Source organism: Chlorocebus sabaeus, chromosome 29 (genome assembly GCF_047675955.1).
Source record: "Chlorocebus sabaeus isolate Y175 chromosome 29, mChlSab1.0.hap1, whole genome shotgun sequence".
NCBI classification, from domain to species: domain Eukaryota; kingdom Metazoa; phylum Chordata; class Mammalia; order Primates; family Cercopithecidae; genus Chlorocebus; species Chlorocebus sabaeus.
The window spans coordinates 23,545,344-23,562,559 of record NC_132932.1 but is presented as its reverse complement, the minus strand read 5'-3'; the positions used below and the strand labels follow the sequence as shown (position 1 = coordinate 23,562,559).

Below are 17,216 nucleotides of genomic sequence, written 5' to 3'. Positions count from 1 at the left end.
CAGCTAATTTTTGACAAGGGTGCCAAGAATACACAGTGGAGAAGCAATAGTCTTTTCAATAAATGGTGTTGGCTTGCATGCACATAGGCCACAGACCCTATGAAGCAGCTACACAATTGAGATTACAAAGCAACTAGCTAACACTACGTATGACAGAGACAAAACCCCACATATGTGTATCTACATAGATAGATAAATAGATTTTTGAGATGGAGTCTTGGTCTGTCACCCAAGCTGGAGTGCAGTGGCACGATCTCAGCTAACTGCAACCTCTGCCTCCCAGGTTCAAGCAATTCTTCTGGCTCAGCCTCCCGAGTAGCTGGGACTACAGGCACCTGCCACAATGCCTAGCTAATTTTTGTATTTTTAGTAGAGACACGATTTTACCATATTGGTCAGGCTGGTCTTGAACTCCTGACTTCAGGTGATCCGCCCACCTAAGCCTCCCAAAGTGCTGGGATTACAGGCGTGAGCCACCATGCCCAGCCCCCACATATCAATATTAATCTTGAATGTAAATGGCCTAAATGCTCTACTTAAAAGACCCAGAGTGGCAAACTGGGTTAAAAAAAAAAAAAAAAAAAAAAAAACCATCCTTCTGCTATCTTTGAGAGACCATCTCACATGCAGTGACACCCATAGGCTCAAAGTAGAAGATGGAGAAAGATCTACCACACAAATAGAAAACAAAAAAAACAGGAGTTGTTGTTTTTGTATCAGATAAAATTGACTTTAAACCAACAACAGTAGAAAGGGGCAAAGAAGGGCATTAATTACATAATAATAAAGAGTGCAATTCAATGAGAACACCTAACTATCCTGAATGTATTATATATGCACTCAGATTTAAAAAACAAATGTTTCTAGACCTAAGAAAAGACTTTGACAGTCACACAAAAACAGTGAGAGACTTCAACACCCCACTGACAGCATTAGACAGATCATCAAAACAGAAAACTGAGAAATTCTGGATTGAAATTCAACACTTGACCAATTGGACCTAATAAGACATCTACAGAATACTCCACCTAACAATCCCAGAATATACATTCTTCTCATTTGCACACGGAACATACCCTAAGTTTGACCACATTCTCAGTCATAAAGCAAGTCTCAATAAATTGAAAAACATTGAAATAATACAAAACATCTTCTCAGGCCACAGTAGAATAAAAATAGAAATCAGTACCAAGAGGAAATCTAAAACCCCATTGTCTCAGCCCAAAATCTCCTTAAGCTGATAAGCAACTTCAGCAAAGTCTCAGGATACAAAATCAATGTGCAAAAATCACAAGCATTCTTATACACCAGCAACAGAAAAACAGAGAGCCAAATTATGAATGAACTCCCATTCACAATAGCTTCAAAGAGAATAAAATACCTAGGAATCCAACTTACAAGGGATGTAACGGACCTCTTCAGGGAGAACTACAAACCACTGCTCAGAAAATAAAAGAGGACACAAACAAATGGAAGAACATACCATGCTCATGGATAGGAAGAATCAATATTGTGAAAATGGCCATACTGCCCAAGGTAATTTGTAGATTCAATGCCATCCCCATTAAGCTACCAATGACTTTCTTCACAGAATTGGAAATAACTGCTTTAAAGTTCATATGAAACCAAAAACGACTCCGCATTGCCAAGACAATCCTAAGCCAAAAGAACAAAGCTGGAGGCATCATGCTACCTGACTTCAAACTATACTACAAGGCTACAGTAACCAAAACAGCATGGTACTGGTACCAAAACAGAGATATAGACCAATGGAACAGAACAGAGCCCTCAGAAATAATACCACACATCTACAGCCATCTGATCTTTGACAAACCTAACAAAAACAAGAAATGGGAAAGGATTCCCTATTTAATAAATGGTACTGGGAAAACTGGCTAGCCATAAGTAGAAAGCTGAAACTGGATCCTTTCCTTACTCCTTATACAAAAATTAATTCAAGATGGATTAGAGACTTAAATGTTAGACTAAAACCATAAAAACCCTAGAAGAAAACCTAGGTAATACCATTCAGGACATAGGCATGGACAAGGACTTCATGTCTAAAACACCAAAAGCAACAGCAACAAAAGCCAAAATTGACAAATGGGATCTAATTAAACTAAAGAGCTTCTGCACAGCAAAAGAAACTACCATCAGAGTGAACAGGCAACCTACAGAATGGGAGAAAATTTTTGCAATCTACTCATCAGACAAAGGGCTAATATCCAGAACCTATAAAGAACTCAATCAAATTTACAAAAAAACAACCCCATCAAAAAGCGGGCGAAGGATATGAATAGACACTTCTCAAAAGAAGACATTCATACAGCCAACAGACACATGAAAAAATGCTCATCATCATTTGCCATCAGAGAAATACAAATCAAAACCACAATGAGATACCATCTCACACCAGTTAGAATGACAGTCATTAAAAAATCAGGAAACAACAGGTGCTGGAGAGGATGTGGAGAAATAGTAACACTTTTACACTGTTGGTGGGACTGTAAACTAGTTCAACCATTGTGGAAAACTGTGTGACGATTCCTCAAGGATCTAGAACTAGAAATACCATTTGGCCCAGCCATCCCATTATTGGGGATATACCCAAAGGATTATAAGTCATACTGCTATAAAGACACATGCACACGTATGTTTATTGTGGCACTATTCACAATAGCAAAGACTTGGAATCAACCCAAATGTCCATCAGTGACAGACTGGATTAAGAAAATGTGGCACATATACACCATGGAATACTATGCAGCCGTAAAAAAGGATGAGTTTGTGTACTTTGTAGGGACATGGATGCAGCTGGAAACCATCATTCTCAGCAAACTATCACAAGAAAAGAAAACCAAACACCGCATGTTCTCACTCATAGGTGGGAATTGAACAATGAAATCCCTTGGACTTGGGAAGGGGAGCATCACACACCAGGTCCTATAGTGGGGAGGGGGTGGGGGGAGGGATAGCATTAGGAGATATACCTAATGTAAATGATGAATTAATGGGTGCAGCACACCAACATGGCACATGTATATATGTAACAAACCTGCACATTGTGCACATGTACCCTAGAACTTAAAGTAAAATTTTAAAAAAAAAGAAGGAAGGGGAGAATTAAAAAAAAAAACACACACACACACAAATACATGGAAACTAAACAACTTGCTTCTGACTGACTTTTGGGTAAACAATGAAATTAAGGCAGAAATTTAAAAAGTATTTGAGGCCAGGCACACTGACTCATGCCTGTAATCTCAGCACTTTGGGAGGCCAGAGTTGGCAAATCACAAGGTCAGGAGTTCGAGACCAGCCTGGCCAACATGGTGAAACCCCGTATCTACTAAAAATACAGAAAAGTAGTTGGGCATGGTGTCGGGTGCCTGTAATCCCAGCTACTTGGGAGACTGAGGCAGGAGAATCACTTGAACCTGGGAGGCAGAGGTTGCAGTGAGCCGAGATTGTGCCACTGCACTCTAGCCTGGGAAACAGTGCAAGACTCCATCTTAAAAAAAAAAAAAAAAAAAAAAGCATTTGAAATAAATGAAAATAGAGACACAACGTACCAGAACTACTGGGATGTGGCAAAAGCAAGGTTAAGAGGAAAGTTTCGAGTGCTAAATGCCTACATCAAAAAGACAGAAATATCTCAAATTAACAACCTAACCTTGCAACCAAAAGTACTAGCAAAATAAGAACAAACTAAACCCAAAGCTAGCAGAAGAAATAATTAAAATCAGAGCAGAACTGAATGAAATTGAGACCCCCAAACCATACAAAGGATCAATGAAGCAAAAAGTTCATTTTTTGAAAAGAGAAACAAGATTGATAGACCACTAGCCAGATTAACAAAAAAAGACCTCCAAATAAGCACAATCAAAAGTGACATCACAACTGATACCCCAGAAACACAACAGATCCTCAGAGAATATTATGAACATCTCTATGTTCACAAACTAGAAAGTCTAGAGGAAATGGATAAATTCCTGGAAACTCAGATTCCCAAGATTGAATCAGGAATAAACAGAAATCCTGAACAGATCAGTAATGAGTAAGGAAATTGAATCAGCAGTAAGAAACCTACCAACCAAAAGGAAAAAAAAAAAAAAAAAAAACCCCAACCCTGGACCAAATGTGTTCATTCACTGCTGAATTCTACCAGACATACAAAGAACAGCTGGTACCAATCCTACTGAAAGTATTACAAAAAATTGAGGAAGAGGGACTCCTCTCTGCCTCATTCTATGAAACTAGTATGGTTCTGATACCAAAATCTGACAAAAACACAAAAAAGAAAATGACATTGAACACACAAATGAAAAAATCCTCAAAAAATACTAGCACACCAAATCCAGCAGCACATCAAAAAGTTAATTCATCACAGTCAAGTGGGTTTTATTCCTGGGATGCAAGGATGGTCCAACATATGCAAATCAATAAATATGATTCACCACATAAATAGAATTAAAAACAAAAATCATATGATCGTCTCAATAGATGCAGAAAAAGCATTTGATAAAATACAATATCCCTTCATGATAAAAACTCTCAACAAACTAGGCACTGAAGGAACATACCTCAAAATAATAAGAGCCATCTATGAGAAACCCACAGCCAACATCATACTGAATGGACCAAAACTGGAAGCATTCCCTTTGAGAACTGGAACAAGACAAGGATGCCCACTCATATCACTCATATTCAACATAGTATTGGAAGTGCTAGCCAAAGCATTCAGGCAAGAGAAAGAAAAGGCATCCAAATAGAAAAAGAGGAAGTCAAATTATCTCTCTTGGCTGACAGTATAATTTGTACCTAAGAAACCCTAAAGATCCTGCCAAAAGACTCCTAGACCTAATAAACAACTTCAGCAAAGTCTCAGGATACAAAATCAATGCACAAAAAATCAGTAGCATTTCTATACACCATAAATATTCAAGCTGAGAACCAAATCAAGAACATAATCCCATTTACAGTAGCCACCACACACACTCACAGTACCTGGGCATCTAATCAAGGAGGCGAAAGATCTCTACAAGGAGAAAGAAGACTACACAAATGGAAAAGCATTCCGTGATCATGGATAGGAAGGTTCAATATCATTAAAATGTCATACTACCCAAAGCAATCTACCAAATTATCAATATCACTTTTTTTTACATAATTAGAGAAAAACTGTTCTAAAATTTATATAGAACCCAAAAAGAGCCCGAGTAGCCAAGGCAATCCTAAACACAAAGAATAAAGCCAGAGGCATTACATCTCCCAGCTTCAAACTATACTACAAAGCTACAGTAACCAAAACAGCATGGTACTGGTACAAGAATAGACACATAGACCAATGGAACAGAATGGAGACCCCTGAAATTAATCCAGACACCTAAGACCACCTGATTGTCAACAAAACTGGCAAAAATTAACAATGGGGAAAGGACTCCCTATATCCATAAATGATGCTGTAAAAACTGGCTAACCATATGCAGAAGGATGAAACTGGACGCCTGCTTCTCACTATATACAAAAATTAACTCAAGTTGGATTAAAAGCTCAAATGTAAGACCTCAAACTATAAAAATCCTAAAAGAAAACCTAGGAAAGACTCTTCTAGACATTACTGTAGGCAAAGAATTTATATCTTAAGTGCTCAAAAGCAAATGCAATGAAAATGTACAAAATGGGACTTAATTAAACTAAAGAGCTTCTGCACAGGAAGAGAAACTATCAACAGAGTAACAAACAAGCTTCATAGTAGGAGAAAATATTCACAAGCTGTGTATCCAACAAAGGGCTTATATCCAGAATCTATAAGGAAGTTAAATAATGAACAAGAAAAAATAAAAGGTGGGCAAAGGACATGAAAAGACACTTCTCAAAAGAAAACATACAAGTGGCCAACAAACACATGAAAAAATTCTCAACATCACTAATCAGATGAAAACCACAGTGAGATACCATCTCATACCAGTTAGAATGGCATTCAGTCAAACAATCCCAATACTGGGTATATACCCAAAGGAAAATAAATAATTCTATCTGCACTTGTACCTTCATTGTCACACTTTTCACAATAGCAAAGACACAGAATCAACCCAGGTGCCCATCAATGGTGGATCAGATGAAGGAAATGCAGTATATATACACCATGGAATACCATGCAGCCATAAAAAATGAAATCGTGTAATTTGCAAGAACAAGGATACAACTGGAGGTCATTATTCTAAGTAGTTTAACACAGAAACAGAAAACCAAATACTGCATGTTCACATTTGTAAGTGGGAGCTAAACTTTAGGTATACATGGACACAAAGATGGAAACAATAGACACTGGAGATTCCAAAAGGGGAGAGGGAGAGGAGGATGCAAAGGTTGAACAACTACCCGTTGGGTACTGTGTTCACCAACTGGATGATGGAATCATTAGAAGGCTAAACTTCAGCATCACATAATATGCCCAAGTAACAAAACTTCACATATAATCCCTGAATCTGAAATTAAAATAAATGAAATAAATGGTATTGGGAAAACTGAATATCCACATGTGAAAGAATGAAATTGGAGTCTTTTCTTATTCCATACACAAAAACCAATTCAAAGTGAATTGAAGACTTAAATACAAGACCTGAAACCATAAAATTCCTAGAAGAAAACATGGGGAATTTCCTTGACTTTGACCTTGCTGGTGGTTTTTTGGATATGACTCTGAAAACACAGGCAACAAAAACCAAAATAGATGAATGGATTACACCAAATTAAAAAGTGTCTGTACAGCAAGCAAACAATCAACAAAAGAAAAATGCAACTTATGAATTGGTAGAAAATATGAGCAGACCATGTATCACATAAGGGGTCAATATTCAAAAAAAATAAGGAACTTACCCAACTTAATAGCAAAAAAAAAAAAAAAAAGTGGATTAAAAATTGACCAATGTACCTGAGTAAACATTTTTCCAAAGAAGACATACAAATGGTCAATAGATATATGAAAAGGTACTCAACATCACCAATCACCAGATAAATGCAAATCAAAACCACAGTGAGATATTATCTCACGCTTGTTAGGATGTCTGTTATAGAAAAGATAAAAGATTACAAGTGTTAGTGAGGATGTGGAGAAAAAGGAATCCTTGTACGCTGTTGGTGGGAATGTAAATTGGTATAACCATATGGAAAACAATATGACGTTTTCTCAAAAATTAAAAATGTAACTTTCGTATGATCCAACAACTTCCCCTCTGGTGTATACCCAAAGGAAATGAAATCAGTATCTTGAAGAAATATCTGCACTCTTATTTATTGCAGCATTATTCACAATAACCTAGGTAAGAAACAACCTAAATGTGCATCAATCAATGAATGAATAAATGTGATGTGTAAATGTATGTCTGAATATACATATAGTACACATATATTCCATCATGTATTATGTAATAATATACATAATAATGATGTATAAATCTAAAAGAGTTGAATACATAGAAGCACAGGATAGAATGATGATTACCAGTGCCGGGGAAGTGGGGGAAATGGGGAAATATTGGGCAAGAGGTATGAAGTTGAAGTTGTATAGGATGAATAAATTTAGAGATCTAATGTACAGCATCATGACTCTAGTTAATACTGTACTGTATACTGGTAGATTACACGTAGTCACACCACACACACACGCACACATGCACACACATGCACACACAAAGGTTGCTGTGAGGAGATGGATATGTTTTTCACTTTAGTAATCATTTTACTGTGTATGTATATATAAAACACCATGTAAATTTTAAATACAATTTTCATTTAAAAATAAAATATGGACTATATAAAAAGAAACTTTATAATTGAGAATATAGAAAAACAATAGCATGAAAAATGAAATTGCCATACTATAAATAAATATGAGATCTCATCAGGGGAAGACATAATTCACTGGAAAATTAGTGGAAAAAGCAGCACTTCAAGGATTTATACTTGGTAAGTTATCACTTCAGGCCAGGCTGGGAATGCATCAGAGATTAGTAAGTATTGAAATATAGAAGGAGGAGGGATATTCTAAAAACTGGTATGAAATGAGTAAAAAATCATAGAACCAGAAAAATAAAACAGTTATTCAGTAGACATGGTGAGGAACAGAAGTTTTCAGGGATGAGAGATTGGGGTATAATTCTATAAAGGTAGATTGAGATCAGTTTGGGAATAACCTTGATTGCCAGGCTGAGGGGCTTGACATAAGTATAGATTTTAAAAAATCTTCTTTTAAGGGCACCAGACAGCTATAGAAGCAAAAAACTAAAATTTCAGAGAGCTAGGAGCCCTTCCTCAGTGAGTTGATATGGCCAGACATTTACTTCTCCGGGAACAATTGTCAAGTCTAGGCCTATGCTGAGGATTGAGCTTGGCATAAGCAGAGAAACTCTAGTAGGGGAAAGAGAAAGCAGTGGAACACTTGAATGTGGGCTGGTAGGACTAATTGAAATCTAGAAGAGCCCCAGATACATGGCTGGTTTTCAATGTGAGACATTCATTGAATGTTTGTAGGGGAGGGGGTATGGTGTGCTGAGAGGCTGGACCAGAAAAATCCCACAGGAATATCCCACAGTTTTATTTGGGAGTAAATTCTTAGGAGAGAGTTCCACTAGGATGAGGTCCTTACTACAGACACACCTCAACCTTGTTCTTGAGACATTTGAAACTAGAGTAAGACTATGTCTAACTAAAGATGCCATTGAGCACTGATCTAGCTCAGAGTCTGGTAAGAATGAGGTGATCTGCCCTGTATTCTAACATAGGAAAGAGCAAATTGTCTCCTGTTGAAATAACATTGATTTTAGTTTTTATGATTCTCTTATACACAACATCCAGCATATAGTAAAATGTTATGAGGCCTATGAAGAACCAGGAAATATTTGAAGAGATAATGGTCAAGACTTTTCCAAAACTGATGAAAGAATCAGCCCACAGATTCAAGAAGCTCAGCAAACTCCAAAACAAACACATAGGAAGCCACCCTAGACAACTATTGTCAAACTTGGGAAAACCAAGTAAAGTTTTAAAAGTAGCAAGTGAAAAACTATACATTATCTACAAAAAGAAAAAGTTATATCTGACTTTTAAACAGAATGATATGTGACTTTTCAACAGAAACTATGGAAGTTAAATGATAATGAAATGACACTTTAAAAGTGCTAAAGGTGCAAGAAAGATCTAGAATTTTGAAGCCAGAAAATCTGAGAATTGTATGTCTAGTAAAAATAGCCTTGAAAAATTAAAGCAAAGTAAAAATGTTTTCAGACAAAAAAAGAAAAAGTGAGATACCTACTACAAAAAGTATTGAAATTGTTCGGTTAAAAGGAAACTTATTCCAGATAGAAGCATGAAATGCAGGAAGGAATGAAGCACACAGAAAGGGTAAATAATGTGGGTAAATATAAAAGAATTTGACAACTTAAAGTCAAAATTACTATATTATGCTTTTACACAAATTTAAAAGTAAAATATGTTAGAACAGTAGTACAAAAGGCAAGAGGAGTTAAATAGAATTAAATTGCTTACAGGTTATTCCATTCTAGAAGTGGTAAAAATATCCATTTAAGTTTGAGCCAGAAAAATCTCATAACAAGTCAAAAATTCATTTTTATTTTTAAAACATAGAAAGATAAAATTCTAACAGTAAAGTGGAATAATAAAAATTCCATTTATTAATACAAAAGAAGGCAGGAAATAAGGGGCATGGGAACAAAGAAGGGAAAAATCAAAAGCAAATAGCAATACAGTCAACTTAAGCCCAGCTGGATCGTTAATATTAAGTGTAAATGAACAAAATATTGTGATTAAAATTCAAAGATTGATTTTTCACACATTAAAAAGATATATTCTTAAAAATATGCCAGTAATTTACAACTTACATAAAATTGATAAATTTTTTGAAAAATACAATTCACCAAAAGTAACCCAAGAAGAAATAAAAAGTAAAAATAACCCTATATCTATAAAGGAAATTGAATTTGTAGAATTGAAGGTGTAATTTTAAACCTCACCATACAGAAATCCAGCATTTTCAGATTCTGTGTAGTATGCAGAAAGTCGGAAAGATTATGACCCCAACATAACAATAAGAAAAAGCCAGATAATCTACAAAATCATAAATGTGTATGAATCCTTTAGAAAGCTGAGATCACAGGTTAACCAATTAGCCTGACATTAAGGAAAAACAACTTCCACCCAGTTGAGACAGGAAGCAAGCACTGTTTCACCCAAAGCAGGGCATGGAATGAGACTAGCTGTTACACAAGTGGATAAAATAATTCATTTACATCTTTAACTAATTGCTAAAGACTTGAGTGTGAGCTACTGTGAGAGTATAGAAGCTCTGAGAACGTCAGACGCTAAAGGGGGAGTTCAAAACCACTCATAGACACTTCCCTATGGATGTTCACTGTGTGATCATCAGAAAGATTGGGAAAGAGGTTGGAGACCACAGAAAGTTTACTTCGTAGTGCAGGCATGGAGAGAATAATTGTTGTTGTTGCAAAAGAAAAAAAGCAGGAAGCTCCATTTGAATGCCTTTAACCTGCAGAACAAAAGCATTAATCCACTGCAGGAGAGGCATCACTCTGACAGCCCCAATGAATAGGTGAAGATGTATTGCAACTTGATGAAAGATAAAGGAAAAACAACAACAAGAAGCAAAATAACACTAAACCTTGAACATGAAGAAAGAACAGGAAACTGTCTTGGGACCAACAATTAGAGACCTACTACATCAAGTGAAGGGGCAGGTGCACTGAGAGAGCCCTACTTCTGAGACCCAGGGGCATAGGGCCCACCTAAGACTGAAGCTGGACAGGGACAACAGAGAAACCACCACATACTCACCTTCCATTTCCCAAACACAAGATTCTAAATGTGTATGCCCTTAACACTTGAGCTTCAAATACTCAAAGCAAAAACTTACAGTACTAACATAAGAAATGTAAAAATATGCATTTGTAGTTGGAGACTTCACTGTCTTTAAGTAATCTATTAGAACATAGGAAAGGATAAGGATATAAAGACCTGAACAACACTATCAACAATGTTGTCCAAATTGACATTTGTAAAGCACTTCTGCCAACGATAACAGAATACACATTCTTTTCAAGTGCACATGAAACGTTCATTCAGATAAACTATATTTGGAGTCATAAAACAAACCTTAACAAATATAAAAGAATTGAAATCATGCAATGTGTGTTTTTGATCATGACAGAATTGAATTAGACATCAATAATAGAAAAAAAGTGGAAAAATCACCAAATATTTGGAAATTAAACAGCAAATTTCTAAATAACAAATGGTTTTAAGCAAAAAGAAATTAGAAAATATTTTGAATTTAATGAAAATGAAAATATATCAAAATCTGAGAGATGCATCTAAAGCAATGCTTTGAGGAAAATTTATAGCATTTAAGGTTCATATTAGAAAAGAAAGTCTTAATAGCCTTAACCTTTATTGTATGAAACTAGAAAAATAACAGCAAATTAAATCCAAAGCAAAGTAGAAGGAAATATACGAGGATAACAGCAGCAATCAATTAATTTGAAAACAAAAAAACAATAGAGATAAAAAATGAAACCAAAAATTGGTTCTTTTAAAAGATAATAAGTTAATGAACCAAAAGAGAGAATACACCAATTACAAATATCAAGAATGAAAGAGAATAGCACTACAAACCTTATAGATGTTTATTTTACATTGTGGCCTCTTCTTTTTTCTTTTTCTAATTTGCGACAATTTTATCTGGTTGCCATTCATTCCATGTTTGCTTCAAGAAGGAAGAAATTAATATTTAGAAGGTAATATCAACAGTATTTGAAAACTACTTGAAAAGGAGAGAAGGAAATGAGGTAGAGAAAGTCAATTAATTAAACAGAACCTTAGTCTGATGCCAAATTCATAATAGAAATTTTGTTGATAATGTTATTTTCTGCAGAACATGAGTCTGAGTGAGATAATCAACTGGGGCATGCTAAGTTTTCATTTATCTGAGGGACATCCAAATAAAGATGCCTAGTAGGCAGATAAATATGTGGTTTGGTGTTTGAAGGGAGGTCTGAAGTAGAGATTCAAGTTTGGGAGTCGCCAGCATACAGGTAGTATTAAAACCTGGGAGTAGAGTGGTGATATGTAGATTGAAAAAGCTGAGACCCAGGATGATGTCTTCTGACTTTCTAAAACTAGTTTCCAATTCGTTGGTACCATAAAACACCACAGGGAGCAGTCCCAAGTACCAGGAAAAAGAACTAGCATAAGCAACTCAAGACTTTTGTCCTCAAAGAAGAACCTAGAATAGCTCACTATATTAAAGTGGGGTTGGCGCTGTGTATACAAATAGTGTGCAAGTGCATGCAGGCAATTCTTGGACTTAAACCTGTTCAGAAGAGAATAAACTTTCTAAATAGATTTTAGCTCACTAAAAAGTGAGCTGAGGAAAGTCTAACAAGGGTAATAGTGGAGCTGCCACATAACCAGACTATATTGTTAGATGTGGACAGCATTGTTTGTTTTCTTGTTTTTTTCATAAGTATAATAAAAAACTAAAAACAAATGATAAAGATTATGATGTTTTAAAGGTATTGCTAGAATGTTATCAATAAATATTCCAGAACAGAGAAATATTCCAGGCATATGAGCATAAGTATATTTATAGGGAGAAGATCAATTTTCTGCAATTATCTAGAACTTACATTCATACTATTGTACGCTATTACATCCATCTCTCAGTGTCCAAATTCTTGCTTCCATTTTGAAAACCAAAGCTGGTTTGGTGAGAGAGAAATATTCTCTTCTGTTAACTCTCTTGTAATGAAAATCTTTTTTCTCTTATTTGACAGCAAGAATTCTCCTTATATGATTGTGTGGAACTATAAACCTTCAATAACATCTGTGAATCCTTTTAGTGAAAAATAGTGTTATACTTTTATACTTTAGTTTGCAAAGAAGAGAGATTCCCTCATGGTACCTCGAGAAAAAAAGACTCCAGTAAAGCTTCATGTGAACTGAAAATGGAAAACTATCAGGTGCCCAGGGAGCTTGAAGGAAGAACTTTTCCCTTCATCTCCGCAATGAGCTACATGATTTCTCTCACAGCACCTTCACTTGCCTTCACTCATCTGCTCTGATTGCCACTTGACTAACTGGCCACCTCTGCCTAGTTATCTTTTCTGTTTCTTTACAGGTCTGTTTTGAATGTAACTTCAGCTTTCCATGGCCCTTCAGCTCTACCTCCTGGCATCCTTTTCAATTCTCCCATTTCTATCTCACTCATTATTTTCAATTTTAGGTTTACAAGAATAAGAATGCTTGATCTAGCTCATCTTTTCTGTCAGTTTGTCTTCAAGGTCAGCCTAAAAAGGTCACCTATTTTTGAGTCAGGTGCCCTCTCTCATCCAAACATCAGTAATTTGATCATTTAGTCCAAAACTCGGCCATTTTGGCAGAAATGGATAAGCATTTTATCTCTTCAAAGATATCCACATAGTAAGTTTTCAAGGTTTGACCTTTCCTGTAAATATTGCATAGACTTTAATCCAGATTTTAGTACGTTATCTTGCATAGTAAATTTCTATCTTTTGTAAATTAATTTTTAGTATTTAGAAATACATATTTTGGGGTGAAGTCAATTCTTTGGTATTCCCTAGCTTACTATCTTCCTCATGTAGAAATAGAAAACACAAATAATCCTTAGTTGAAATATAAACATTTCAGTTTTAGTGAAGTGTACCATTACCAACTTGTAATGGTATTACAAGTCATCACTCTGTAGACACCAGAGTGACCCAAAATGCTCCACAGTCTAGGTAAACTGCAGGAAGTAGGCTTAAGGTTATTTAACTTCCAAACCCTAGATCTTTGCTCTGACGGTCACTTCAAATTCTACAATTTCAAACACCTTTGAAGGCATTCAGTTAAGGCCTATGGCCTCTAGATGGCCCTCTATCTTTTGGGAATGCCTTAAAGTCCATTTCATGAGGGAAAGTTGAAGCCAAGAGATCTTTCTGGGATAGCACATGTTACCCTGTATCTTTGCCCAAGGAGTTCTTTCTGTAGCTTCCTAGAGTATACCAGAATTAAAACTTTCTCTCCTTTGATGATTCTCTCCAAAGCAAGGAGTAATATCTGTATTACTTTTGCCCACACATGAGGGCACTTGATTTTATTTCAAGCCCTGGATTTTAGACATACCTTAGCATTTTGTGAGTTGTACTTAAAATCCCAAACACTTCCTAGGAATTCAACCATAATCTCCTAAACTCTGTCCTCACCTACAACACAGTCCTTTTGGCTTTCAAGAACTATCAGCAATCAGTTTCAGATGTGTCGTTCCTCTGTTATGTAATCAGATGAATCTGAAAGTGGAAAGTTATATGTATTAAAGTGAGGAGATGGGTAGAGGAAGGTGGAAATGAAGAAAAAGAACAAATCTGAAAGGAATCAGAGAAACTGTATTCTGATACTATTGTTTAGATTTCTAAAGGAAATAGAAAGATGTTTGGCAATGAGAGAAATCAGTTATGATTTTTAGAAGATGGTTTCCTTCAGCATTTAAAAATGTTTTTGCTTTGTTTTAATTTTCAAGATGATTATAGAGCTTGGGACCTTCATAAAAGTGAACTTTATAAGCCAGAACAAACTTATCAACCCCCTACTGTGAAATTTGGAAATTCAACTACATTTCAGGATGACTTTGTTCCTCAGGAGATAAAGCCTAGGCAAAGTAGGCAAAGCTTTAAACCCTCCTCTGTGGTCAAACTTTCTACAGCCCCTTTTAATGGCATTACAAGTCATCGCCTTGATTATATACCTCATCAGCTTGAACTCAAGTTTGAAAGGCCAAAAGAAGTTTACAAACCAACTGAGCAACGCTTTGAGGATCTCACAACTCACCGGTATGACTTTCAGGGTCTTATTGGTGAAACTGCAAAAATCTGCAGACCTGTACACACCAGAGTGACCCAAAATGCTCGGTTTGAAGGAAGCACTGAATTCCGTGAATGTTTTCAACCATGGGAAATCCCACCACCTGAGGTCAAGAAAGTACCAGAGTATGTGCCTCCTACAGGTAGCATGCTATTAAACAGCACAAGCCATCTTGACTATGTTCCGTATCAGGCCAACCGTGTAGTTGCCATCAGGCCAGTTTCTCATAGAAGAAGTAACAATTTTCCTTTCCAGGGAAAAAGCACCATGAAGGAAGATTTTCCAGCATGGGAAAATTGTCGTCAAGGAGTTATTAAGAAGCAGCAGATTCCCAACCCATCTGGAAAATTTGATGGTTTGAGCACTTTCAGATCTCACTATGTGCCACACAAATTGATTCCAACAGAGAGTTACAAACCTTTAAATATTGCTTTTAAGAGTTCTGTTCCATTTGATGATGTGACCATGTACTCTATAGAGTACACACCAAAAATACAGGAAATTTGCCCAGCAAGTTACCCCTGTCCTCCAGGTTATATTTTTGAAAATACAAATTCCCAAGGTCATAAATTCTTCCGCAAGATTACTCCCGCAGTGAAGGCCTTCTAATAACCAAAATGTGCTTAAAAGGAAGCTACTAACAAGTAATTGTTTTTCCAAGAGAAAACTCAACTTTTATAGTGAAAAAAATTTATGATATAAGAAATCTTTTTTTTTTTTTTTTTTTGAGAGGGAGTCTCACTCTGTCGCCCCAGCTGGAGTGCAGTGGTGCAATCTCAGCTCACTGCAAGTTCCACCTCCTGGGTTCACGCTATTCTCCTGCCTCAGCCTCCTGAGTAGCTGGGACTACAGGTGCCCGCCACCATGCCCAACTAATTTTTTGTATTTTTAGTAGGGACTGGGTTTCACCATGTTAGCCAGGATGGTCTCAATCTCCTGACCTCCTGATCCACCCATCTTGGCCTCCCAAAGTGCTGGGATTACAAGCGTGAGCCACCGCACCTGGCCGATATAATAAATCATTTTTTATATTTTTAAACAATAAAATTGGAAAATTTATTTTAAGAAATCAGAATCTTAAAATCATTTTGTATTGATATTTTAACCAAGATTGTTCTTTAATATGCATTTTGGAAGGTTGAATAATATAGATTCCCATAGGTACCATTTTAATACTCAACATACTGCTTAGTAGTTTGTCCCCAGTCTATTGTCATTTGTAATTCTGTTTATAATTATGGCAATTGTATGGTTATTCACATACCAGCTGTTATTTATCAAGCACATCAGGATTATCTAGGACAACATTGAAAATGATACATGAATTCCTCTTTCAAGACAATAGGATTCATTTTACTCAGACTTTCTTGCATCTACATAGCATCCACTGAGTCAAGTTTTGGTTGGTGGTATACAGACTGCTGCACTGCTCCTCACCATGTTCAAGTTAGCAAGAGGCACTGTGGTGTGGCAAGGAAAGGCTCTGTGTGCTGGGAATCAAAGGACTTGAGTTCAAGTTCTATTATTTTTAGAGACAGGGGTCTCACGGTCACCCATGCTGGAGTCCAGTGGCATGATCATTGCTTACTACAGCCTCAGCCTCCTGAGCTCAAGTGATCCTCCTGCCCCAGCCTCCCAAGAGGCTGGGACTAGAAGGGTGTGCCACCATACCTGGCTATTTTTTAAAATATACTTTGTAGAGACAGATTTTTGCTATATTGGCCAGGCTGCTTTTGAATCCTGCCTTGGCTTCCCAAAGCGCTGGGATTATAGGCATGAGCCACTACAGCCAGCCTGAGTTCAAGTTCTAATAATATAGATTGCTATTTGTACTACCTTAGACAGTGACTCAAATCTCTGAGACTCAGTGTCTTTGTTTGTAAAATGATGTCTGTTCTCAAAAAGAGTTGGTTTTGAGCATCAGACTATATGCTACATTTTAATCCTTAAAGTACAAGTATAAATGTAGAGGATTGTTAAAAAATCACTCAATCTCTTTTTGTGCTTATTTTCTCCTTTTCAAATGAGGAAAATTACTTACTCAATCCTCATTTTCTGGCCTGTAGCAAGGATTGTAAACTAACCTAATTTGCTTTGATCTTCTGAGTAGTATGTGCTTCTGAGAGGAGTCTTGTCCTTTACAACTTCATGAGCACCTGAGAAATTGTTAACAGAGAATGGAAAGCTCGGAATGGGGTAAATACAGTGGTTTGAGTAACAGTATTTGCAGAAAGGAAAAAGTATTTGCTAGGGTAGTTTTA

The 17,216-nt window shown here is 36.3% G+C and overlaps 1 protein-coding gene across 3 annotated transcripts in view; it reads left to right on the top strand.

Moving 5' to 3' along the window:
• Window positions 1-16,942, top strand: part of LOC103231075 (stabilizer of axonemal microtubules 2) — a 35,947-nt gene extending 19,005 nt beyond the window's left edge. For all 3 annotated transcript variants that reach the window (XM_007990204.3, XM_073013093.1, XM_007990208.3), the window contains one exon: window positions 14,615-16,942. In XM_007990204.3, coding sequence (XP_007988395.3) covers window positions 14,615-15,564 — 950 coding nt within the window. In that variant the 3' untranslated portion in view covers window positions 15,565-16,942. The remainder of the gene's footprint in view (window positions 1-14,614) is intronic.
• The last annotated feature ends 274 nt before the right edge of the window (window positions 16,943-17,216 follow it).